The following is a 27,283-nucleotide window of genomic DNA, read 5'->3' as shown; positions in this document are numbered from 1 at the left end:
TAATAATCTTGTGAAGAAACCTCTAGACCAGAAATCTCAAACATGAGAATAGCTAGATAAATTTGGGACAAAAAACTTTCCCAATACCTAATTTCTTAACAGTGGAAAAAGAATGCTCAAATGAAATGCCCGAGACATTATGTAGAATATTATAAAACATACCAATCCTATTCAGTTTTTCTATACAATTCTATTTGGAATTTCTATACAGCTACAAGTCCACAGAGATTAAGGACTATACCACTTAGAGCTCTTACAACCTTTCAACCCATACTGAGAAGAGTATGAAAAGAGCACAGGTACTGAATGAATGCAGAATTAAAACAATTCGGGAGAATTCTTGAAGACAAAATCTACATACAATGCTTACTCAGCTATCTGTAAACCAAATTTTATTAAAAACAATGCTTTATAAACTACCCAAAAAGGTCATTAAAACAGAGATAAAATCTACACGAGTCCAATAATTTATTTTACATTCTTTTAAGTCACATATTTGGCCCTGTTCTTTAAACAAATAGGCTCAGCAAGTATCCAATATGCCCTCATCTCCACTTCCCACCCCCTATTCTTTTGGTCCTAAAAGACAAGTATGAGGTTCAATTCAATCCTAAAAGACCGCTTCACCTAAGAGCTACTTTTGCCTTGACTTTCTTTATGACCTTGGGGGGAATCTACCAAATGACAACTATAATGAAGTTGGTGTGTTCTTGTTTATCACTGAAATTTAATCCTAATAACCTAACATTAGTGAAGTCTTCTAAACTGAACCTAGAGAACTGAAAACCTTTGAGTTATAAACATTGACTGATGTGTAAAATGAACCATATTTTAAAAATTTAATTTGACTAGTTAAGGGGGAAAAAAACCCCACCAAGGCCCCAAATCCAGTGAGATGGAGAAACAAATTCTGAAAAACATCAACAGTCTCCTCATTACTTCTCTTTAGGACAACTGGTCTGCAATGTTAAAAAAAAAGGGGGGGGTAATAAAACTAGCTTTAACTAGCGGTTTCCTTGTTTTTATAGGAATTACAGTTGGACAACAAACGAAAATTTAAAACTTGGCAAAGAATGGGGAAACTATATACAAAAATCTACAGTCTGAAATTTACTAAGATACAGCTATCATTTAAGTCACTAATATGTATACCCATATTGGGCAGTAATCATAGTACCACTTTATTAGCACTAGAAAGATAAATCCTTGCCTTGGAGGAACATTTACTAAGTACATTTCATTTCAGGATCTTAGGGCAGTTTACGAGCAGTATCTCTTTAGGCTTCCCTAAGGTACTCTAAAGTGCTTAACATCATTCACACATCCAGCCACCACTAGGGTGAGAAGTAAATAAACACGATTTACTTATGCAATTATTTACCACAGAATTCTAGTCAAGAATGAAAAAGTAAACATCCATATAGTCATTTAACACCCAAAGAAAGCGTCGAATATTAGGGCCGATAAGATTCACCCTTAATTGACCACTACAGAAACCACAGGCCTTCCACATGGGCTGTCCTTTACTACAACTCTTGATTCGAAAAAGTAACAATGTCAACTCAACATTTTAAGAGTATAGAAGATAAACAGAACTTGATGAAATCTCTAATTCCAGATCCTCAAAAGATGTTTATAAAAACTGAGAAAGAGCAACGCCCCCCTAAAAGCACCATACTAGAAAGAATGAAATATCGAAAACATTAGGTGGGCCAGGGTTAGAAAAGCTGATCTAACCCAATTACCCGGAGGGACCACAGGGTTTGGGACTAGGAACGTTAAGATCGGGGTGGGGGTGGGTAGCAAAGTGAAATCTAACCCCAGAAATCACAACACAGGCCGCAGCCTGGGAGCTGAAGCTGGCGGGAAGTGAGCTCCCTTTCTGTTCCCAGGGGAAAGTCCAGAGAAGAGCGGCTCCACACGGCGCACTTACAAGGCGCCAATAGTGCATGCCTACCAAGGCACCGGAGCCGCTGGAGAACCGGGTTAAGAAGGGGAGGAGACCCCGGCAGACGGCCCTGGAAGAGGAGGAGGACTAAGGTTGGAAGCAGCGGCAGTGTCTGGACGAGGGGGATTACCTAACTGTGACGACAGAAAAGTGTCCTCAGGCTCCGGCGATGGTCCCGACTGCGCAATGTGTGGTGTCTTTCCCGCTTAGCCCGCAGCAGCAACAGAACCAGCTCCTTCAGCCAGTCGCCATTTCCCGCCTACCGACCTGCTGCACCGCACGGACAGAGACCCGGATGGAAAGCGGCCTCTCCGCGCAGGCGCCTTGACTTCCTCCTCCCCCTCCCGCCACAATTCCGCGAGGTGGGAGGGAAGGAATGCGGGAGGCCTCACTGGCAAAACAAAACAAAACAAAACACACACAAAAAAACAAAAAACAAACAACTTTTGCTTCCGTAAAGAGCGCTTGAATTCCTGCCGCCAGAACCAGCTCACAAGCCAGATCCCTGGCAAAAATTGAACGCAGGCCCTTAGGACCGATTGGAGGAACAAGGACAAAACCTATCAGGATACGCCAGGGCCTGGGGGATATTTGTACTTTAGGGGCCTCCGTAGCTGGCTGTGTAGAGATTGCAGGGGGAGTAGGGAGTAAAGCGTTGGGAGTGAAGAGGCGGGGACCCGAAAGACGGTTTTTCCTCCCGCTGCTAACGGAACTGCTTAGGCAGAGCTGGGAGGGGGAGCGCGCCCTCGCCCCGGAGGCGGGGCTTAGGAACGCGTCGCTTACCCTGGCGGCTAGGGTTTAGTAATCCCGGCGCGCCAGGTGGGTGGAGCCAAGTGGGACAGGGTGGGACTAACGCCTTGGCGCGCTGGAGGAGGTAGTGTGTAGAGAACGCTGCCGGAGGCCGTGATGAGATGAATCCTTCTATCTTTCCAGGGATCCGGGTGGCCCTTAAAGGTCCTCTTTCCAGCTCCCTGCCTAAAGAGCATTGCAGTTGCTTGTGGATCTGTCATACAAACTCACGCCACTCGACTCCAAACGATGTCGGCGGTCTTTCGGCCGAGAAGTCAGATCATTCAGGCAAATGAGTTCCTACCTGCATGCCTGGGTCTAAAGACCGTCAGCCTTCCGGGGTGAAAATGTATCAATCCAAGCGTCCAGCCCTAGTGGAATATCAGAAAACCAAGCGTAGTGGTTGGAAGACCATCATCTGTTTACTAAAACTCCGGGCCATTCACATTATTCAATCAAGAAATATTTATTGAAAAAACACAGTGTGTGAGGATCATACTAGATGCGAGGGATACAGCAAGGCAGACACGGACCCTGCCTTCCCAGAGTTCACAGTCTATTGAAGAAGACAGACAAGTAAACAATTTAAATACAATGTGCTAAAATGACCACAAGAAATTCTTGACAGGCGTACAACTGGGGGTCTGGGAAGGCTTTCATGAGATGACATGAGGAGTTGATGTTACAAAGGAAGGGTGTCTAGGTAAAGGAAACAGATGGAAAAATCCAAAAATGAGATTGCATTGAGCAGTTAGGGAAATAGTTCTGTGCACCAGGGATACAGGAGTTGAGGGGAAGATAGTGGAGAGAGATGAGACTGAGGTAAGCAGAGAACCCTTGTGAATCTGGTTGTTTGTCTCAAAGTGTGGAGCGGGTGGGTTGTCTCCTGAAAGCCTTACGTACTGCAGATCCTGTCAGAGCTCAGAGTTCATTTGCACCCGGTATCTTCCTAATACAAAATGCTCTGGATGAGACATTGATTGACAGCCCGTGGTGTAACAGTGTGCAGAACTGGTATTAGTCCACAAAATAATAGATTCCTGAAAAACTAATTGGAAGTCAACAGTTACTGATTATCCAGTCTGTAACATGGAAAGCAATAGAATACAGACTTAAAAATTACAATTGATTACCAAAATAATTTTTACATCAGGTAAAAATTGGAAATATTTCTGGAAAAAAATGTTCCCAGTAGTAATAACTTCCCAGTGTTCTCTTCTAAAACTTAAATATGCCATTTACAAAATGCTTTTATATGCAATTTGATTTTCCCAACAACCCTTCAACTCTTCAGCTGAAGACACTGAAATTTTTTGAAGATGGGGAGAGGGGAGGAAAAAAGGAAAAACAGATGCTTACCCAAAGACAATCAATCCTCTAGTAAGAAATACAATCAGGACTCAAGCTCTCCTTCTGTTCATTACACTACATCCTACTGTCTCCTGTGGCAATGTTGTTATTGTTAGATGTTAAGTTTAGAAAGGCTGCTGGTAGCAAGTCTAAATGCCTTTGCAATTTTTTAAACATTTTAACACCATTTTTTCACAGGAAAACTGTATTATGTTCTGATTTTCACCTTCATTTACATCTAATAGTCTCCACTAGACACTTTTCGGCAATATCTAAGTGGATTGTTGTGAAGATCAAATGAGATTATTTATGGAAAACACTTAACAAGGTGTTTTCCTTGCTCCTTAAATGATGGTTGTTAATGTCATTCAGCTTCAGTAAAAATCCTGTCCAAGATTTTAGAATAAATGTTTAAAAATATGAACTTTAAAAAAATCTGAAGTATATTAAGATACAAAGCAGTAGCCATAGGAAAAAAAATTAATGGAAAAACCTAGTGACATGCATGCTTTCTAAACTATACATAACTATTGCTATATGAAAACATTAATGAAATAGGATGTTCACTAAGCAATGTGATAGAAATATCTTGGATATTCAACAGAATCCTTCAAAAAGTCCCTTATTTCACAGTATATGGACTATATTTACCATTTATCTGATATATAAGGCACTTCACAATCCACTCCTATATTAATTCTCTGTGCGATATACTTTATCACTCTTACTACAACTCATTAAGGAAGTAATAATATTGAAATATCAGAACTGCCATTTTGCTCTAAATTGCAATGACTTGATGGCAATGATCAAGTGAAACATAACATGGTCAAAACTAAACTCTTAATTTTCTCTCAAACCTATTTCTCTCTTAGTATTTTCCACCTTATAGGATAGTTTCTTTTTCATATTTCATCCTGTCCATTGTAAGTGCAATAAACTAAACCTTGAAAATATATCTTGAATCCAAACACTTATCATCCCGGCTATCTCCCTAGTTCAAGGACCGTCATCTCTGACCTGGAATACTTTAAGTCTTCCTGCTCCATTCTTGAACCTCCTTCAGTCTTTCTAACACACAGCCAAAGTGATCATTTTAAACCTCTTTATAAATTTTCGATCTCCCTTAAAATCTAAAATCTTTACTATGACATGCAAGGACCTTCATTAGGTCACTCTTGGCTACCTTACTATATTCCCTACCTCTTGCTATTTGTATTCCCATCATACTGTCCAACTAACTGTTCTTTGAAAAAGTATATTCCTGTATCAAGGACTTTGTATTTATTGTTTCTCTACTTCTACTTCTCTTCCCCTAGACCTGTGCTATTCAACCGCCACTAGCTACAAGCCATGTGTGGGTACTGAGCACTTGAAATGTGGCAGTGTGACTATGGAAATAAATTTTTAATTTTACTTCATTTTAATTAGCTTAAATTTAAAATTAATACCTGCACGCTTAATAGAGCTTCCATTTGGGGTAATGAAACAGTTCTAGAATTAGTTAATGTTAATGGTTGCACAACATTGTTGATGTACTTAATTGTTGATGTACTTAATGCCACTGAATTGTATATTTTACATGTAAATGTACAATGGTAACTTTTACATTATACGTATTTTACTACAATAAGAAAATTGCTCATTGGTATTTCCCCAAAGAAGTTGAACTTATGTCCACACAAAAATCTACACATGAATGTCTATATCAACTTTATTCATAACTGTGAAAACTTGGAGCACCCTTGATGTCCTTCAATAGGTGAATGGGTGAACTGTGATATATCCATACAATGGAATATTAATCAGCTAAAAAGAAATGAGCTATCAAGTCATGAAAAGACATAGGGAAATCTTAAATGCATATTAATCAGTGAAAAAAGCCAATCTGAAAAGGCTATATACTGTATGTTACAATCATATGATATTCTGAAAAAAATAAAACTATGGAGATAGTAAAAAGGTTAGTGGATGCCAGGGTAAGGGGTAAGGAAGGAGGAGTAAGTGGAACACATGGGATTTTTTGGACAGTTAAACTATTCTGCATGCTATAATGGTAGATACATGTCATTATACATTTGTCCAAACCCACACAGAGTTTACAGTAAAAAATGTGAATCTTAATGTAAACTGACTTCGGTTGATAATGTGTGTACAGTGTTGGTTTATCAATTGTAACAAATAATTTTACACCACTGTGGGAAGCTGTGTGTGTGTGTGTGTGTGTGTGTGTGTGTGTGCAGAAATGGGGTATGTGGAGAATCTCTATTTTCTACATAATTTAGCTGTGAACTTGAAACTGCCCTAAAAAGTAAAGTCTACTGAAAAAAAATTAATACTTGGTTCAGTTATTGGAAAATTTTTAAGTATGCTTGGAACATGAGTAGGTGAACATACTTACTCAAATATAAATTTTATGAATGCTAAATGCCAATCAAATATTTCCAATGATAATTCTGTGTCCAAATTGAGATGCACTGTAAATGTAACATATACACTAGATTTCAGAATTAGTACAGAAGAAAATATAAAATATCTCATTATTAGTATTCTATATTGATTACCTATTAAAATGGTAATATTTTGAATATATTGGTTAAATATCAAAATTTCACTGGTTTTTTAAAAGGTGGTTACTAGAAAATTTAAAATTAAATAGGTAGCTTGTATTGTATTTCTTTTGGATAGTGTTGCACAAGATATTCACATGGCTTGTTCTCTTACCACCTCTTCAGAAAGGCCCTCCCTGATGATCCTATCTAAAATAGCACTCCTCTAGGGGCACTTAGGTGGCTCAGTCGGTTAAGTATCCAACTCTTGATTTTAGTTCAGGTCATGATCTCAGGGTTGTGGGATCAAGCCCCACATCAGTCTCTGCACTCAGCACAGAGTCTGCTGGAGATTATCTCCCTCTGCCCCCTCCCCCCCACCACTTGTGCTCTCTCTCCCTCTCTCTAAAATAAATGAAATCTTTTAAAATAGCACTCCTCCATCACTATTCCTTTATTCTGATTTATTTTTCTTATAGCATTTATCAATATGAGTATATAATGATCTCTCCCTCTGGCCTGTAAGTTCCATGAAGGCAGAGACTTTGTCACTGTTGTATCCCTAATACTCAAAACAATTCTCCATACATATTAGGTACTCAATAACTAATTGAAAGAATGATGATTGTTCTTTCATGATGGAATCTTTAGGCTTATGTGTTAGGGGGTGGGGTGGACAACATCTTGAGCACTCATCAATTATTGAATGAACCTCAAATCCACATTTCTGGGTCTTTCAACATTTCAACACTCTATTTTCAAATACCTATAATACAATTACATTTGTATGTCTTCAAATTCATTCTACTACCATTGCAATTTGCAATTAAACCCATCCAAAGAATTTTTCATTTCAATTGTTATATTTTGCAGTTCTAGAATTTCCATTAGGTTTTTTTATAATTTTCATTTCTGTGCTGAAATCCTCTATCTGTCCACTCATTTAAAACATTTTCATTTAATCTTTAAACATAACTTTTAATACCTGCATTAACAAATAACAATAGCCATCTAATTTTTTTAACTATGGATCACATTTCAAGTTTTTGTCTAGTAATTTTTTATTGAATATTGGACATTGTATATATGTCATAGAGGTTCTGGATTCTGTTATCTTCTGAAAAGTGAAGATTCTTGTTTTAGCAGATTCTTCAGTTACTGAGCAGTTACCTTAAAACTATTATAGGCTTGGGTTTATACTTTGTTATTAGTTCCTATCTATGAGAAGCCCAAGGAATTTCATTAAGTTCTAACTTGGCAGGACTCAACCTCCATACTCTATCTCCCCTTAAATCTTGTCAGACCTTGTTAGGGCAGGCCTAGGGAGGTCTTACCCTAGAGCATGGTCTTTATTCCCAAGGTACAACCTTTCTAATGTTTCAGCGGGATGCCACAACTGTTAGAGATCTCTACCTTGGCAGGCCCAGAAACTTGGTGCCCCTGACCACTGCTTTTAGGCCAACACTTCTTGACCTCTGGTATCTACATTCCATTCTCAACTCTGTAGCAACTGCCTTCTGGTAAGCCTCAGGTGGTCTTGCTCTGATTACGTACAGCCCAGCCCTCAGCCATGGACCTGTGGGCATCCCCAATGATTTCTCAGGTTACCTCTCTGTATAGCTCCCTCTCCATGCCCACCCCATTGATTCCACTTCAGCTGCTCTCCATTATGATCTCTGTCTTCTCAGCTCAGCCTCTTTACACCACAAGAATCTGGGTGATTGTGGGGCTCAATTGCTTAAGTTTCCCTTATTTCAGAAGTTTCAGGTTTGTGCTACCCCAAAACAGTTGCTTCATATATATTGTCCAGTTGCTACTAATTCAGGAGGGCTAGTCAAATTACTCAGTCACAGCCAGAAACAAAAGTCTCTCTTCCCTCAGATTTTTTGGAGTGAAATTAAGGAAAGAGGAGCAGCTGCTCTCAGGTGACCTGCTGAAGCCATGGTTAGGAGGTTTGAGGGAAAAGCTGGTCTAAGTGAAAGAAAGTAGCAAGTAGAGAGAAGCAGAAAGGGGAGTTGGTGAAACGAAGGGAACAGCATTTAATTGTGTCAACTGTCCACAGGTCCAGGAGATTCCTGTCCTTAATGCAGTTTGCTAACGTGGACCATTAAACTTCCCCCTTTCTCTGGGATAGTTGTTTGCATTTTCATTTGGAGCACTTAGTGAGGAGATGCTTAAAAGAAATTGGGTATAACCCAATTAGAAGTGAATGTTGATGTGAAGACTCAATAACCTAGATGTTGGAAATATGTTAATGTCACATGGTTTGATTATCTTATTGAAACCATAGGGTCAGACATGTATGTAGGGGAATAGAATTTTCCAAGGCTAGCCATTATGGGAAGTAACTATCCCCCTCATAACTATGCAGTTTTTGTTTTATTTTGTTTTCTTGCAGATTCTCTTTCCTCATATTCTAGAAAATTTTGTTATAGGATATACAGGACAAGTCAAAAAGGCACACAATCTTGAGATTTTTCTAAAATAAAGGTACATATTTTAGAAATGATTTTGAAGTCGTATCCACATTTTCCCTGGAATCATCCCTCCATGTATATTTTATTTTACATATTCTTTTTATGGATTAGTAGCAAGTGACCTAAACCTACAAGGTTCTCCCTACCCTACCCTTACCATACCTCTTCAGCCTCATTTCTCCCCCCTTGCTCATGATACTCTAGCCTCACAATTATAATGTTTCAGTTAAGTGGAAACTTAATTATTTGGAAACTTAGAGACCTTGAAACCTTAGAACTTTATTTTTAATAGTTCTCATGATTATTTAAAATTAGCTGGTTCATGTGTTTACTTATATATTGTCTGACAGCTCCAACTTGAAAGCTCCATGAGAACAGAAATCTGGTCTATCTTATCCACTACAGTATTATTACATAAGACAATGCTGGGCAGATAGGAAGCATTCAGTATTTGTTAAATAAACTAGCACTACAATAAACAACCCTAATATAAATCTTTCTGCCATTCTAGTTTAGCTTAGCCTAAAATGTATTATAAATTTGCTCAAATTTTAGTGTTAAAATGTAGCTATTTGCATCACATGAGTGTGATATGTGTATATGTATCAGAATCAGCAAAATAGTAAAACAAGTTTAATTTTAATTTATTAGAACCCAGTAAGTGATGATTTTAAAAGCAGAGTTTTCATCAAATTAACACTTAATTCCGGGCAAAAATACATGTAAAAAACCTAAATCTTAAGGCAGAAGTAAAATATTATAAAAACCAGCATGTCTATTACAGACTGTAGAATGTCAGAATTTTAAGAGATTCACATAGTATTTTATAGCACTAAAATGTTAATACAGTCAGAAATATTATCAATTGGTCCAAGATTTCTCAGTTTATAAAATGTCTGGACTAATTGAAGAAATTTTGCTGTATAAGTAGTAGCTACCATATTAAGTGATTCTTTTTATGACAAAGGCAGGAAATTTCATGGTTTTCATTTGTAAAGATTTTACAGTATTAAATATAAAGTATTACTAGAAGTATGTTTTAGATTCATCTTCCCACCCTAATGCCCAAAAGGTGTACATCAATTCCCTTTAACTGCATTTTTTTTTAAATTCTGTGAATTATCATACCTATTCATTATAGGCCTGACTATACTCAGCAAAGGCATGAATTGCTTATTTTGATTTGATAGAAATAACAATTTTAATAAATTACTATATATTTTCCTGGTCGCAAAATAATTTCAAGCTGAAGTCTAAGAATTTTTGCACCTCTAATAAGTGAACAGCTTTTTTACCTCTTTAAGTTTGAATTTTTGACTACAACCTGAGCACAAAGGACAGGGAGGGAAGCATTTCACGTTTATGCGCAATTAACAAAAGGACTTCTGAAAAACAGAGTTAACAACCTTAAATTTCTCTGTATGATCAAAACCTTTTATTTTGGGGTGGGGGATAAAATTTAAAAGATTTAAATCCAAAAGCAGGGATTAACTATAACTAGCTTATGCATTCTATGGAATAGTGTCAAAAAAGACAAATGCATTTAAAATAATTTTGTAAGTCTAGCAAATATGAGGTTTATGGGTTCTTAACAACATATTAATTACAAAGATTCTTCATCTTTATTACAAACTTGTAAGCTATTTTAATAAAATGGCTGTAGACCTCACTGTACTTCTACTTATCTGTGCATTAATAAAAATCTGTTAAAACTCCTTATTTAGTACTTCTGAAAAATTCTAGTCAAATAAGATCACTATAACTACCAGAGAAGCTTTGAAATACTGATTGCAGATTCATTTCCAAGTTGATTTAGCTTCTTTCAGAATCTGGCATTTAAATCATGAATATTTTCACCAACTTGGACTCTGAAAATATAAAAATTTTAGCCAATGATGGTTAAACAGTACTAGCATGATGTGAAAAAATAAAAACTGAAAATACATTGTCAATCATGCATTTCACAATTTCATGAACTAAGTAAGGTAAAACTCATAAATATTGTTATGTCTTTGCAGGTTACCTCAACTTCCATCAGGCATCAGCTGAAAACTAATCTGCCAAAACACATTAGCACTCATGTAAAATAAAAGAAGTAGGGAAATGATTTTGCACACATGCTGCCCAGTGTTTGGCCTTCAGGTTCCAACCCCTCTTTTATGTAACTATTCTAGGTGTAACTCCATGAAGAGCATGAGATGAGGAGTAGATAGAACAGAACATCTGTTGGGCTAGCAAGAATATAATAGTGTATAAAAAGTTTTTCAGCTGAGTGTTCTCACTGGGGCTATGCTATGTGCAACATATAAACTGTACAACCAATTTTTCCTATTTGTTCATTTGTGGAACGAATTAGGCTCAATAAAATGTAAAATATACATTAGTTCATTTTAAATGCAAAGATTACAGTTTTGTTTAGTTTGTTTTTGACTCAACTGTAATATAACCAAAAAAATCTCTGCTTTAATAATACAATATGAAAAAGTTCACCTATGTACATGGGTACAATTCTTCATTAAAATTTTTCCTTAAATCTATCTCAATCTATCTTTACAACTGATCTTTACAACAAAAGTCAAAAACAACAAAGTAGAAATGATTCCATTTTACAGCACTTTAGGTTTTCTGAAGTTTTCCTTTAGGGCTTAAAGAACATCATTGAAACGTTGCTTTCCATAGTCTGCAGGATCCATCTGAAGTTCTCGTTCTTCATCATCTGTAAAGGAAATAGTTATGTATCAAGAACATTATTTTTAAAATCACTTGCAGAAAACCAATTAAATAATGCGTCAGGTTTTTTCTCAGCCTTAGGGTAGTTTTCTGCTTGTTATTTTACGCCTTCTAAAATAGTATTCTATTCCTTAGTTGCTTGGCTGAACAGTGAAAAGTCTGCTTTCCAAAGTCTTCCAATATATTGGAAGATTACTTAATTTTTTTCATCAAATCATTATTTTATTTTTACATTATACATATTTTCTTTCAGTGGGTAGCATTTGTATTATTTTATACCCAACGTTAGCACAATTACTTAGTACTAAGTTTTAAGGAGGGCACGTACTGCATGGAGCACTGGGTGTTACATGAAAACAATGAATTGTGGAAGATTACTTAATTTTAACAAATCTTTTGACAGTAGTTAGATATAGAAGTAGATAGAAGTAGAGCTAGATATAGTTAGCAAAACTTTAGGAACCCACAAACATTGAGGAGTTGATCCTTGTATATAAAATGTAATATTACTACTAGATGAATTAGTCCTTTAAATTAAAGTTTTGGTAGAATCCATTCTGTATACATTTTCATGCCTTTAAAAACCAGCTTTTTTTCTAATTACAAAATGAATCCATACTCATCACATAAAAATTATCAAATAAAAGATAGGAAAATAAAAATTACTCAGAATCCCAATATTTAACATTATAGTGAATTTCTTTGCTCCTCTGCAAAGAGCTTACCAGCAACTTCTTAAATGAAATGTACTAACCAAAACTTAACTTTTTCTTTACCAAAAAGAAAATAATTATTTTATAATATTGTTAGTAAGATCCTCAAAGTCACTTTGCAACTATACTAAACAACTCCATATAATACTTTGGAGTTTGACTTATTTAGCTATTGACAGGTACTTCTGGGTCCTTCTTGGCTATCACCTGTCATTTCACATTACTGTTAGCTTATCTGCCAGTAGCAATCCCTTTCTAGTTTTGTTCTAAACTACAGGTTTTGAAATAAGACTGCTCAGAATACAAAAATCATGTTAGAACAAGAATGAAAAGTAATTTAATCAAAGCAAAGAGGCTTCTTTTTTGGTATATGGCTTTCGTGACATCTTTTGGCTCCTCCACAGCCTTAAAACATGATTTTTCATACTTTCTGGTTCACAGTTACAATTACTCAACAGCTTCGTTTTTGATAGACTGAGGTGTTACTATCATAATTGTCAGGAAATATAATTTTATATAAAGAGTTATATGTTAGAATTCAAATTCACGTGTATGCTACAGCTTTCTGAAATCTGTTCTTTTAGATTTGAAAGGTTTTCCACTCTCAGCTTCTCTAGTATATCCTATAGTAAAATTTTGTTCAAGAAAGATGCCATATGGTGTATGCAGTATGTATTAACTTTACATAATGATGTGTTCTTATTTCTTCTTTATGTTTATTCATAAAAAATGCCAAATAAACCAACTTCCTTTTTTCCTCTCAATAACTTTCCTATTAAACTTATAGAAATTCTCATTTAGAATTGCAGGCAACCATTTTGCATCATAAGCTAACAAAATGACCTCATATCCTCAATAGCGTAATCCACTAGGTATGATAACCTCAAATCTGTTACAGGTAAAGGCTGAAATTGTATCCATAATCACACGCATATTTTGAAAATATGCTAACCAATCTCTTATCATAGAACTCTTTATACTTTAAAAATTATCTTTGGGGTTTTTTTTTTTAAGATTTTATTTATTTATTTGACAGAGAGCACAAGCAGGGGGAGCTACAGGCAGAGGGAAAGGGAGAAGCAGGCCCCTTGCGGAGCAAGGAGCCCCATGTGGAACTGGATCCCAGAACCCAGGGATCATGACCTGAGCCCAAAGCAGACCCTTAACCGACTGAGCCACCCTGGTGCCCCAAAATTATCTTTGTTTTGTTTTTTTTTTATTTAAAGATTTTATTTCTTTGACAGAGAGAGCGAGAGCAGGAACACAAGCAGGAGGAGTGGGAGAGGGGGAAGCAGGCTTCCTGTGGAGCAGGGAGCCAGATGCGGGACTCGATCCCAGGACCCTGAGATGATGACCTGAGCCGAAGGCAGATGCTTAATGACTGAACCACCCAGGTGCCCCATAAATAAAATCTTTTTAAAAAATAAAATAAAATAAAAGTAAAATAGTCACTGGCACCTCTCCAGAAAGCTCTCCTTAGGATTCATGTTATAGGACATCACCTATAAACACATCTTTTAGGACTTCAGTAATTAAATGAAAACTTAATCACCATGGAGCAGTGGGAAAAGCAGCTATACAAAAAAGAATTCCTAGAAATTTAACAGAAAACTTATTAAAAGGAAAAAGTAGATATGCTGGAAGATTTTTTAAGTGAATAATTATAAAGAAAATAAGAGCAAAGCTCTAGGAATAGAAAAACTGAATTCTAGTCCAGACCCAGGCACTTATTAACAAACCTGAGCTACTTTCTAAACCTCTTTAGACCTTTAATTAGCTTCTCAATAGATACAGATAGCAACTGGTTTTCCTATCTCAAAATAAAATAATGCATATGAAGGCAGTCTTTACTTCCAAAGTCTTCTATAAATATAAAGAGGAGTTTGTTGGTTCTATTAATTTATGCTTTTAATCAAATTTTAATATGGTGCCTTCACATTATTTTTCAGAATTCTACAGGACTTTTGGAATATTGTATTTTTCTTACATTGAGCTACTATTTACATTAACTAGAGTCCATTTTCAGTGTAGCTATTCTAACCAGAATTCAAATTTCTATTGACAACCTTTTAGCATGTATTTGTAAAGTATGATGAAATTACCTTACCAAATCTGATACAGAACAGAGAACCACTAAATATAATTGTATTTTATTTCATTTTACAAAGCGGCAAAATCTGCAAATATCTCATTAACATAAAATGACTATTAAAGGAAATACAAAAACATTCATAATTTATTAAATAATTCCTAAATTCCCTCTGAAGTCAAGAAAGGACCACCTCCATAAAGCAAGCTCTACCAAGCAAGAACATCTTGGGGTAATAAGGCAGTGAGACTCCACTAAAATATGCAAATTAATCCACAGGCCAAAGTGCAGTTATCCTCTAAAGCAGGCAATCCAAAGAAAAAAATTCTGTTTGCTTTTACTTCTTAAAAATTATTATTCAACAAACATTTATGTAGTGCTTATAGTGCGAAAGACGTGTTCTAAGTCCTAAACAAGTATTTGAATCATATAATCCAAATAACAACAGGTAACTATATCCCTATTTTATAGATAAGTATATCGAGGTACAGAGGTTAGATAATTCACAAAGGTCATAGAGCTGGTAAGTGGTGGAGCTAGGATACAAATCCAGGCAATCTGGCTCCAGAATCCAGGCACTTAAGCATTATGTTAAGCTTCCTTCCATAAATATACCCAGTTATATGCAGGTCATATTCTATTAAGCAAACTTGGAACTTCTATGGGATTAAAGATAAGAGTTAAGAGAATGTGTAAACATCCATCTCCGTATTACAATAAAGAATGAATTAAAAGACATATCCATCAGATATATAGTGTTTCCAGAATTAATCTATTCATTGGGTCACTTAAAAGAAGGCAGGAAAAAGAATTTTAACACCAATGTAAATAAAATAATATTTCTTTTAGAATGCTTCAGGAAACCAGGAATTAAAAATCAAAATAAACCAGGAAAAATAGGCTTCATTTAATTCTACAAGAAAACACTCGATAGGTAGTGCTGTCCCAAATGATCAATACATACGAACAAGCATTAGAGATAAAGCTGGAATCCTCTAGCTCTCTAATGGCAGAGATGATGCCAAAATCTCCATTTCATAATCAAGAATTTGGGGCACCAAAGCTAGAATGTCTTTAGCTGAATCCAGAACCTCAGTACAGCAACTAGAATCTCTAATTCCAAGGACCCAACAGATTGAGAAAAAAAACTACTAATATTAGAAAGAGCAGAGAAGAGCCCCTAATGCTAGAACCTTAGCAGTATTTCTGAAGTGCATGTTTCAGTTTTTTTAATTGAAGTAGAGTTGATACAATGTTCCATTAGTTTCAGGTGTACAGCATAGTGATTCCACAAGGCTATACATTATTCTCTGTTCACCACAAAGTGTAGCAACCATCTGTTACCAGCATGTTTCAATTTTTGATATCTTTCTAGCTGCAGAGTCTCACTGGTGGTAGTAAAGTTTCCACTTTCTTTCCTGGGTCTGGAGGAAGATGTGTTTCAGGCATGCTCCAATCTGAAACACATTTTCCCATAATACCTGTGTTAGAGATAGTGCTCCACTATGAATGTGACCACAGAATTTTAGAACTGAGAAGGACCATCTACTGTAATTCAACATTACAGATGAAGAATTGTGGTCCAGAGAGTTTAAGTGACTTGAAAAACAATACACAGCTGGTCTCCTAACTCCGACTAATGTTTTTTCTCCCACTCTATTCTACTGCCGGCTTTGGCTACAAGTGCAAACTGGCCTGGAAACCCGACCATTATTTCTACATTGAAACTATGAAGAAATGCTTTTAAATTCTAAATATTCTAACTTAATAATAAACATTTAGATTCAAATTGTTGATAAACAAGGGAACACCTATAATTGTCCCTTCCCACTTTTTGGACAGTTAATACTACATCTAAAGATTCCCTGAAAACATGTTTAAAATTAATTGGGTCTACAATAATCTTTTTTAGCCAGTTCACTCAAACTTATCCCTCTTCATCTGCTGTAGCTGATGTTCTTGAATCTTTGTCCCCTATGATAAAGAAGTCCCCTTGGTAGCTATCTTATCCTTCTGCTGCTGTCATCTAGTAAACCCCAAAATGGGATAAAAAATAAGTTAAGCGGCAACCCCCAGCTCAAGTAAGCTTCACTAGCAAATGAGGAAACCCCAAAATTTAACAATCCTCTCCCTACTTCATTGAGGGTATCATCTTAGGTCATTTCCTCATATTCCTTAGAACTGATGCATTTATTTCCTTGTGGAAGGGAAAGCAGAGCAGCATGAGGGTACTGGAGACCTAAAGTGGCAACGAGAACTGGGGGTGAGAGAGGGAGAAGGGTATAGGAGAGAAAGAGAGAAGGCACTGAAGATAAATGTACTTACTATGGATAAAAGCCATACAAAATAACTGAAATTTTGTGATAAAAGTCATTAACTTTAAGATAGCCTAAAACATAAGAAATGCTTTGCAATTATAGTTGAAATTATTTGCTCTAATAAAAACCTCAAAATTATCCAATGACATGATAGGTAGCAGCTCTTATGAAAGAAAACTAGACAATGTTTAAAGTGTAAACTAAGTTTATAAGACCAGAAGTTAAAAGGTTATTATTCTAGTCACACTTGTAAGAATAAAAACTCAATGAGAAAGCATAAAATTATCAGTTAACAACATTTACCCAGGGCCCTATGTATGCTAAGTACTTTGGGGAGTGGGGGGATGGGTGAATATGATGGCAGAAAAGGATACAAACAAAATATAAGGCAAAATAAATGAAAATTCCTGCCCACCAAGAGCTTACAATCTAATTGGTGATATGGTATACATGCATGAAAAAGCCTGGAAACAATGTTATAAATAACTGCAAAAAAATATAATCCAAACAAATCACAAAGCAATGAGAAAAAATGGTAAAATTTATGAAAAATGGATGAGATTATAGAAAAGGTGGGTATAATTTATTCAATAGCTCCAAACAGTGTTTGAGTTCTCATTAATGTATCCTTAAATAACTCTTAGAATTATTATTCTCTTTCTATTCCCAACAACCATTCTTCCAAAACGAGAATGTACTATTGAAACAATGCCTACGTGGAAGTCAGAGTCTCTAGTTTCCCTTTTTCTATTAACTATGTAGTATTCTAGGACAACTATATTTTCTTCTGAGTTGTATAAAAACAACCCTTTTCATGAACCTAAATAAAATTTGATTACTTTAAAAAAGAGTTAAGGAAGAAAAAAAGAGTTAAGGAAGAAATCAAGACAGTTTACATTGGAAAATATTCATGCATCACATTATAAAATCTAATATATCACACATTATGTTCATAATCAACTTTACAGAAAGAGAAAAAGTTCCACAAATACTACTAAATCATATTAGCAGGCAAAAAACAAACCTAAAAACTTGCAATAATGCAACATACTCTGATATGCATGCATGGGTAGGGCTGCATGCACACAGGTAAATTCTGAACTTTTAATAACTTAAAAGCTCAGAAGTTACACAGTTAACAAGGAAAATATGTTGAATCTGTGTATTAAACATGAAACAGACAAGTCTTTACAAACTATTAAATATAAATTTTTAGCTTCTCAGAAAAAATTTCAGAAACAGCCTTCCTATACTGAATCAGTAGTGAAATAATCTTATCTTCAGTGTGGAGGAGACCATTACTTTTGGGGCTTCCCTTACAACAAAAAGGCTGTCTGGTCAATATTTGTACCTAGAATAATGAAATGTTTTCAGATGAGAAATTGGAAAAGAATTATTTTCTGGGAGCATTTGCCTCAGGTAAACTCTAGAGCTATTTCAAACAATTTAAATCTGAAATTTCTGAATATTCTTGAGTTTCAAATTATAACTATATCAATAATGCATGTAAGATAACTAAAATGAAAATACTTAAATAAAATAATTAATATCTACATATATGACTATCATAAAATTGTTTTCAAAATAAAATTGAAATCCTACAGGATCTCTTTGTATTAGGATTATAATGCCACTAATAAGTGGGGAAAATTCTACACAAATTCAACCAAAAAATTTAGAGGTGGGTTTCACGGTCACAGCATGGAGGCCAGGCCCACGCTCACCTTGGACGTCTTCCTCTCCACCATCACCATCTTCTTCCTCATTGTAAGCCAGCTCAGCCTGCTTGTCTGCCTCGTACTCACCTACGTTACCATCATCCCCATTATAATCCGCCAGTTTAGAGCCATGCTGCGGATCAACAGGGGATTCATTCTCATCAAAGAACCGGCCTGTGAAGTAGGTAGAGGATTAATTCAAGAGTAAAGAGAGAAGAAAAGAAGGGATCTACACTGGAGGCAGACCAGAAAGTAGACAAGTGAAACCTGGCAACTTTCAGGGTACTGGTTATAAAGAAGATACATTTTGTGAAGGTTATCCAAGACAAAAAAGAAGAATAAAGACTGAAAACAACTTTTTCCTTTTAAAAGAGAATTTCTCTTTTGTGTTAATTTTAGTACTTGCTACTTAAGGTGTGAGTATTTTCTTAAAAGATTACCATTTTCAGGACTGTTTTCCTAATAACCAACAACTTCTCCAATATAAGTATTTGTCTAATTTACCACTTTAGAGAACAATAAATAATTTTACTACTAGATATAATACATTTGGAATCTGTAGTCTTTTATTGTTTATGAAATACTACTTTCTATAAATAATTTTGCTAACTTTTTTTGTAAAAATAAACAAGTACTATGCAGGCTAGTTTCTTTTTGGATGCTAAGACAAACTAACAACTGAGGGCTATCTCAGGTTCCTTCAGGGACAGTGACTCACACTATAGCCTTGGATTTCCAAGGAGGGATGGGACAAAGAATAAACCATCAGAATTCCTGGTGGTATGTGTTTTTTTCAAAAAAAAAAAAAGAGATAAAGCACAAGTAATTCTGATTTATTCTTTCCCATTTCCTAAATAGGACTTTTAAAAGTCAGAGGTAGAGGAAGCTTAAGAAAGTTGACCTACATGAGACTGTTACATTGCACACATTCATAAAAATAAGAAACCAAAAAGAGCAATAGACACAGTATCTACTGTAGAAAGCTATTCAACAACTAAGTATTGAAAATAAAAGTGTTAGGCAAGCTAAGATCTGACTCATAAGTTAAACTACTTTGACATTAAATTTAAGTAGCAAAAAGTAAATTTTATTCCAATCCCTAAAATATAAATAACAGTAACTTACTAATGATGAAAGAATTTAAGACTTTAAAAAATTATGAAAACTTTCTATGATAAGTCTAAAATTTTTTGAATTATATTTTTAAGAATTACATTGCAATGAAACATTCAGGAAAAAAATTAATGACTTCTTTGCTTGGGAAGAAAAGTTAAGTGCAAATGGAAAGAATTATGGAGGTATTGGTCAATTTTACAAATAGCTCACCACATCATTAGGCCAATATATTTCTATTTTCTGGGTAAAGAGTTAATCAGGAAAATAATTAAAGAACAAATCACACTTACATAGCCTTTCAAGGATGGAGCATGTTTACAACAGGACACTTAAGTAATTGGGGCCAATAAAAAGAGCATAAAGTCATCTTACATCTATTCCAGAATAAGGTTGGATATGTACACTTAAAAAAATGGAAAAGTTGATAAAACAGAGTTAGAGAAAAGAAATGAATATAAAAGAGTTAAAAAGGAAAAAAACGGAAAAAAGAAGAATATGTAAGCTAATTTGTGAGAAAGACACCTTGTCTCCTAATGACAGTAATACAAAACATCTTAGTGGCTTTTGTTATTATTTCTTTCTCTAACAATAAAACAGATGACACCAATGTAAGCAGAAAAATGGGAGATTTATAGAGATCTATATTTTCTTTTTTTAAATGCAATATTTATTATGGTCTAAATACCTGGAGCAGTTAAAGCATCCTTATGCAATAAGAAACTGCTGTTTTATATATAAACATTTTAATATGGTAGTTACCAGTGAATTTCTCAAGAAATTTTTTTTATTTATCAGTTATGAAATATAGAAGACTAAAAAATTAGTCTAAAAAAGCTATTATAAAATATAGTTAATATTACCGTACATTAACCAAAAAATTGTCCACCTATACCTTTTATAATATTCCAAGAGAATAATTTACAGTTTCTTTCTTTTATAGGTGTTTGATGATCTGACTAGCCTGAATTCTGTCCTAAAAGTATAATACTACAATTAGTGACACTAGACACTAGACACTAGACAGAGATAACCAGAAAATCAGTAACAAGAATGGTTGAAAAATCAACCACAGGGGCACTTGGCTGGTTCAGTCGGAGCATGAGACTCTTGATCTCAAGGTTGTAAATCTGGGCATACAGATTCCTTAAAAAAAAAAAAAAAAAAAAAGAATGGATGACCACACCACTGTCCTTTGCTACATAAGTAATTTGTGTTATCAGATATACAGAATTTTCACCTTTGGAGAAAGAGCTAATCCTTCATATAGGGTTTCCAATACTATGATAGCCAAAACCAGGGAGGAAAAAAGAACAAGCTACACAACGTTACCAGTCAAGTTGGGACGTCAAACTTCACATTAAACAGTGAATGAATATGACAGTATAAATAAAAATGCCTAACAATAATAAATATAACAGGCTGCTAAATTATATAATTTTCAGGCAACATATTTGCAAAAAGAGTTATATAAGGGAGGGCACCTGGGTGGCTCGGATGGTTGGGTGTCTGCGTTTGGCTCGGGTCATGATCCCAGGGTCTTGGGATCAAGTCCCGCATCGGGCACCCTGCTCCTTGGGAGCCTGCTTCTCCCTCTGCTTCTCTGTCCCTCTCTCTCTATCCCTCTCTCTCTCCCTCTGTCTCCCATGAATAAATAAAATCTTTATAAAGAAAAGAGTTATATAAGGGAGAAATCCGTGTGGGTTAGAGCTAGAAGGGAAGGTTTCAAAAAAGAGGCAAATGTATTGAACCATAACAGAGAGAAGGAAAGAAACATTCGATGAATAGGTTAAGAAGGTGGATGGGAGTATTCAGGAGACAGTAGAGAGATTAATTTGACTGGATTTATATTAGACTGTAGAAAGAGGAAGTTTAGACAAGAAAATTAGGAATAATTATGGAAAATCTCTATAGTTAGAGACTTTAAAGGGCCTCCTATATCCACTTCACAAGGTCAATGTTAGAATGAATGACAAAGTATATGAAAGTATCTACAATGCTTTTTCATCCAACAAAGACTCACTAATGTATGTGAAAGGTATTGCACTGGGCACTGTGACGCAAAAATAAACTTACCATCTCTATTTCTGGTAACGCATTGTAGTAAGGGAGACAAACATGTAAACTAATATTTAGAAAATGATGCTGTGTGTGCTATACCAAAATGACCTAGAAAGTGATATCTGAACATGGAGACTTGCTACCATTGGTTCCTATTTGATAGAGGAAGTCTGGACTTTAGGTAGGAGGCAAAAGGCAGTTGTCATGATTTCTTTTAAGCTCTCTGAGAACAGGACTCTAATCTGGCTTATGTACCATAGCAACTCCACTGTCTATTCAGGTAAGGAGCTATGAGGACTTAGACTAGGGAGATATAACAGGAAATTAGTTAGGAACAGATAAATCAAACACATTTAAAAATGACAAATTGAGTACATGGCACAATGGAATGGAAAGACTCAAAGAATGATTTTATAATCCTAGCCTAGAAACTAAAAATAAAGATATTTGTACCCAAAATGGAACAATTGAGAAAGTATGGGAAGGCAAATGCTTTAGGTATACTGAACTTAGGGTTACAGTAAGATGTCCAAATGAAAATATTTTATAGATGCATGGAAATATGGAACTAGACTCTAGGTACAAAGTGATGGCTAGGTGTATATATTTAAGATTGATAAAGATGATAGGTTAAATTATGGGAAGATAATTTCTATTAGAAAATGAATATTTACAAAAAACAGCTATAAATCAAAGAAGTGATCTTAGGTAAAGACTGTATTTGAGAAGGGGAAAAGGAAGTAATAAGGGTAAAGTTATCACATGATGGTGTAAAGCTGTGATATGTTTCAACAAGAATTAAATATTGTACTTTATCTCTGAAGCATTTTACCTATTTGAAGATTTTTAATTCGGTTCTATCTCTCAGTAACCACAATGCTAAAACTGTGCCCAACTAGGTGAGTAATATGGTAATTATATTAGTTTGGATCCCCAAATTTCCTTACATTTTTGCAAAATTCAATTGTGTACCTGAATATTATTTTCATCCTGGTGGCTCCTTGAAAATGATTAATTTACAGCCTATCAGTAACAAGATACTAGCTCCATCCCAACAGTTTAAACATGAGAAAAAGAAGAAAGAAGTAACATACGCTCTAGCTACTGAAAGTCTTTGGGTGGTATCAAGTTGTAAAAAAAATCCGAAGAGATTGTTGATAGACTTTTCAGTTCACTTTAAACAATACAATAGAACTTCATACAGAATGATGGATATTCTGTAAAACACCTTAAACATCAGACTGCAAACTTCCAAAACCAGTAGAAAACGAAAGGATGACAACAAATAACTATAACATTGCACAATCACAAAAAGGCATTTCAATCAAGAGAACTAGACTGTATGTTTTAATCCCGTACTGGAAATCAAACCAAGGTAAGTAACTTTTTTGCTTCATTAGCTCAGGTTTCGCTTTTAGGTTTCAATTTCTCAGCTATTGTATGAAAAACAGGTTTTATGTTTTTCTAGTCATTCTTTTAATATGTTATCACTATTGTAAAGAAAATGAATCAATCTGAGTTGGTCATAATAACTCTAGAGAGAAAGAAAAGGAAATTTTACTCTAAAGAAGGCAACCTCTTTTTCTAGCCTCATCTACTCCTGGTATCCACTTTGTACCATTCATTTGGACATCAACGCATTGAAATGATTCTTATATTATTCAATTTAACACCTACAGTTCTGACTACTTCAAGTATCCCTGAGGGTCCATGGTACGTGAAAACTTATAATCTGTTGAGACATGAATTAGAGTTTGAATGCTGGAAGGGTGAGGTGTGCAAATTGTGACAAAAATGTACTGCAGGCTTTCCCCACCAAACCATGTATAGGGAAAACTACCGACTGGCTTTTGAATGGCTTACTTTGATTTCATTATGAGGCACATTATGGGCCTAAAAGACCATACTTATTTTACATCTCAAGGTATAGGACCTGCATGTAGTAGGCACAGGAAGAAATCTGTTAATTGACTGTTGACTTATGGAAGGTAAAGAGAAACCAGAGAAATGAAAGAAGCATAGTAGCTGGAAATTATGTCTAACAGCATCTGAAAAATCTGACCATCATCACACCCACTACCCCATTCCCAATGCAAAGAGGTTCAACTGCTCTTTCCCCTTCTTTACATTATCCACAGGCTACATTTTTGTTATTTTTTAAGACTAATTCTATGAGGGGAAGGGAGAAGAAGAGAAGGGAAACATGTAATTTGATTTGCATCAAGGTCAAATACTGTTCTCCTTTACCTTTTGCTTTTATCCTCCACCAAACATACTGGACTAGTCTTAGAACTAGCATAAGATAAAGGGGCCTGGAGGCAGGAAGTAATTTGCTAATTTTTGAGTAAGTAATACCAGGCACATGTCACTTATTTATGACAAGTACATTAATCTTATGTACATTAAGTAGTTGGACACTCTATTTCAACTTCAGTATTCAAATATTCTTAATAGTTTCTTTTAAGATTTTATTAATTTATTTGAGAGAGAGAGAGAAATAAAGCACAAGAAGGGGGAGGGGCAGAGGGAGAGGGAGAAGGGGGCTCCCCGCTGAGCAGGGAACCCAATGTGGGACTTGATCCGAGGACTCTGAGATCATGACCTGAGCCAAAGGCAGACACTTAACTCACTGAGCCACCCAGGTGCCCCGAAAATTTTTTCTTTTTCCTTTTTTCTTTTCTTTCTTTCTTTCTTTTTTTTTTTTTTTTAAGTAAGCTCTCCACCCAACATGGGGCTTGAACTCAAGACTCGGAGATCAGGAGTCCCATGTTCTACCAACGAAGCCGGCCAGGTGTCCCTACAAAAATCTTTTTTCTTTTTTCTGTTTTGTTTTGTTTTAAATTTTTCTTTATAAAGTAGCGCTATGATCCATACTTTACAAAAGTTTGACAGATTTTTCTATTTTTTTCTTATTAAATATTTTCAGATATACAGAGAAGTGTGGAGAATATAACATCCATGTTTCCATCATCCAGAATTTTGTCTAACTTAAAATTTTTTTGCCATATTTGTTTTAGAACTTTTAATAAGGAAAACATTACAGATACATAAAGTTCCCCAGGACTTCTCCCTAGCAGTCTCCTCCTATCCCAAAGATAACCTCTATCTTAAACTGGGTGTTAAACATCCCCATGAAACTTAATGTATTCTTCGATAAATAGTATTGATTCACAAGCCTCTAAACTTTAAATACATGGCATCTGGGCAGGAAAGAGTTAACTTGGCATGCCTGGTTTGCTCAAACCTTGTGCATTCCAAAGAAAGGTTTGTCTTCAGGATTGGTGGTTGGCTAGAAGCTGGAAGGTAACTTCTGAGCCTATGGAATGTTGTGCCTGATAAGCATTTTTGTATGCCTGAGGCCTTGGGCCATGCTATACCAGTATGATTAGATAAATTTATCCTAACAAAGCAATTTATGGTGTATATTTGTTTTTGCTAGGTGGAGGGTAGGAGGGCTAGAGTCTGAGTAACTGAGCTCAGTCATGAGGGTATCACATGACATGTGGGCACTACATGACTGACTCCCAATAAAAACTCTGGACCCCAAGGATCAAGTAAGTTTCCTGAGTTGGAAACACTTCACACATGTTGTCACACATGTTCGCTCGGAGGGTGAAACAAATCTCCATGCAACTCCAATGGGAGGGGACACCTGGAAGCTTGCATTGGCTTTCTCCTGAAACTTGCCCCATGAGCCTTTTCCATTTGCTGGTTCTAATCTCTGTCCTTTCATTGTACTAAACTGTAACTGTGAGTATAACTCTTCTGTGTCCTGTGAGCACTTTTAGTGAATCATCAAACCTGAGGGTGATTTTAGGACTTCCAACATAGCATAATGTATCTGTTTCACAACTTGCTCTATTCTCTCATTATGCTTTTGAGATTTATCCATGTTGATAAATGTGGCTTTGTTCATTCATATGAACTCCTATATATAATTCCATTGTATGTGTATGGTACATACACAATGATTTAACCATTCTCATACTGACAAACATTCATTTCCAATTTTCAATGTAACAAACAATGAATATTCTTGTACAGTTCTCCTAATACATATGAAAGTGTTTATAAGTACATATTAAGTTGTAGGGTATGTACATCTTCTCACTCTTAGGATTGCCTTCTGATTAACAAAAGTTCTTAATTTTAATCAAGTCCAATTTATCATTTTTGAATTCATGGTTAGCTTTTATGGGTGGGGGAGGGGAGATTAATCTGGTTTAAGAAATCTTTGCCTGCTCCATGTCATGAAGATACCATTTTGTTTTCTTCTCAAGGTTTTATTAGCTTTAAATTTTAAATCTGAAATCTATTTTTTTTCTCATTAAACTTTTGTTTTAATGGGTCTCAAAATTCTATGACAGATTTTTGGTCAAATTGTTTCCATTAAAAAGTACTGATTTTAAAAGCTAATAACTTAAAACTGCCACACACACACACACACACACACAAAATGGTCCACAAAACATTCTCCTTTCCTTCTGAAGGTCTTACAATGCATTGTTATCATTAACCAGTCTTTTACTATTAAACTTAAACGGCCAATGACACAAACAGTTCTGAGAACATTCTTCCACCACTGATGAAGACTGGGGTGGCAGGTTTGAAGATACTATTCATTTAGCCTTCTAAGCTTTTGAGGCAGACTCGGTGACCTTGCCAGGTCCAGCTGCCTTCTTGTCCACTGCTTTGATGACACCCACAGCAACCATCTGTCCCATGTCACGAACAGCAAAACGGCCCAGAGGAGGATAGTCAGAGAAGCTCTCAACACACACAGGCTTGCCAGGAACCATATCAACAATGGCAGCATCACCAGATTTCAAGAACTTGGGACCATCTTCAGCTTTTTTCCAGAATGACGATCTATCTTCTCCTTCAGCTCAGCAAACTTGCAAGCAATGTGAGCTGTGTGCATATCCAGCACTGATTTGGCCTGGATAGTCACTTGAGTTGTAAAGTCATCTGCTTCCACTGGTGGGTCATTTTTGCTGTCACCAGCCACACTGCCACAACGAACATCTTTGACAGATACGTTCTTGACATTGAAGCCCACATTGTCCCCAGGAAGAGCCTCACTCAAAGCTTCATGCTGCATTTCAACAGACTTTTCTACAGTTGTAACACTGACTGGAGCAAAGGTGACCACCATGCCAAGTTTAAGAACACCAGTCTCCACTCGGTCCATAGGCATAGTACCAGTACCACCAATTTTGTAGACATCCTAGAGAGGAAGATGCAAGGGCATGTCAGTTGGACAAGCTGGTGGCAGATTGCAATCCAGAGCTTCAAGAAGTGTGGTTCCACTGGCATTCCCATCTTTATGGGTGACTTTCCATCCCTTGAACCAAGGCATGTTGGCACTTGGCTCCAGCATGTTGTCACTATTCCAACCAGAAATTGGCACAAATGCTACTGTGTCAGG

General features: G+C 35.8%; 2 protein-coding genes across 10 annotated transcripts in view; both read right to left on the bottom strand.

Moving 5' to 3' along the window:
- CTDSPL2 (CTD small phosphatase like 2) overlaps window positions 1-2,624 on the bottom strand; it is an 80,898-nt gene extending 78,274 nt beyond the window's left edge. The window contains exon 1 of one of the 4 annotated variants that reach the window (XM_027570151.2): window positions 2,079-2,624. The gene's annotated coding sequence lies outside the window, so the exon portion shown is untranslated. Of the gene's footprint in view, window positions 1-1,957; window positions 2,044-2,078 lie in introns of those variants that run through there. The other 3 variants (XM_027570149.2, XM_027570148.2, XM_027570150.2) reach the window with 3 other exon arrangements.
- Window positions 2,625-3,202: 578 nt separating this feature from the next.
- Window positions 3,203-27,283, bottom strand: part of GOLM2 (golgi membrane protein 2) — a 126,229-nt gene continuing 102,148 nt past the window's right edge. The window contains exons 9-12 of one of the 6 annotated variants that reach the window (XR_003515640.2): window positions 18,688-18,855; window positions 11,729-11,829; window positions 10,880-10,981; window positions 3,203-3,785 (exon numbers count right to left, since the gene is read on the bottom strand). Coding sequence is in view for 4 of the 6 variants with exons in the window: in XM_027569592.2 (XP_027425393.1) it covers window positions 11,759-11,829; window positions 18,688-18,855 (239 nt within the window). In the remaining 2 variants the exon portion in view is untranslated. Of the gene's footprint in view, window positions 3,786-9,741; window positions 11,830-18,687; window positions 18,856-27,283 lie in introns of those variants that run through there. The other 5 variants (XR_003515639.2, XM_027569592.2, XM_027569590.2 and 2 more) reach the window with 5 other exon arrangements.

Source organism: Zalophus californianus, chromosome 6 (genome assembly GCF_009762305.2).
Source record: "Zalophus californianus isolate mZalCal1 chromosome 6, mZalCal1.pri.v2, whole genome shotgun sequence".
Lineage (NCBI taxonomy): Eukaryota > Metazoa > Chordata > Mammalia > Carnivora > Otariidae > Zalophus > Zalophus californianus.
This window is presented reverse-complemented; position numbering and strand designations above follow the sequence as displayed.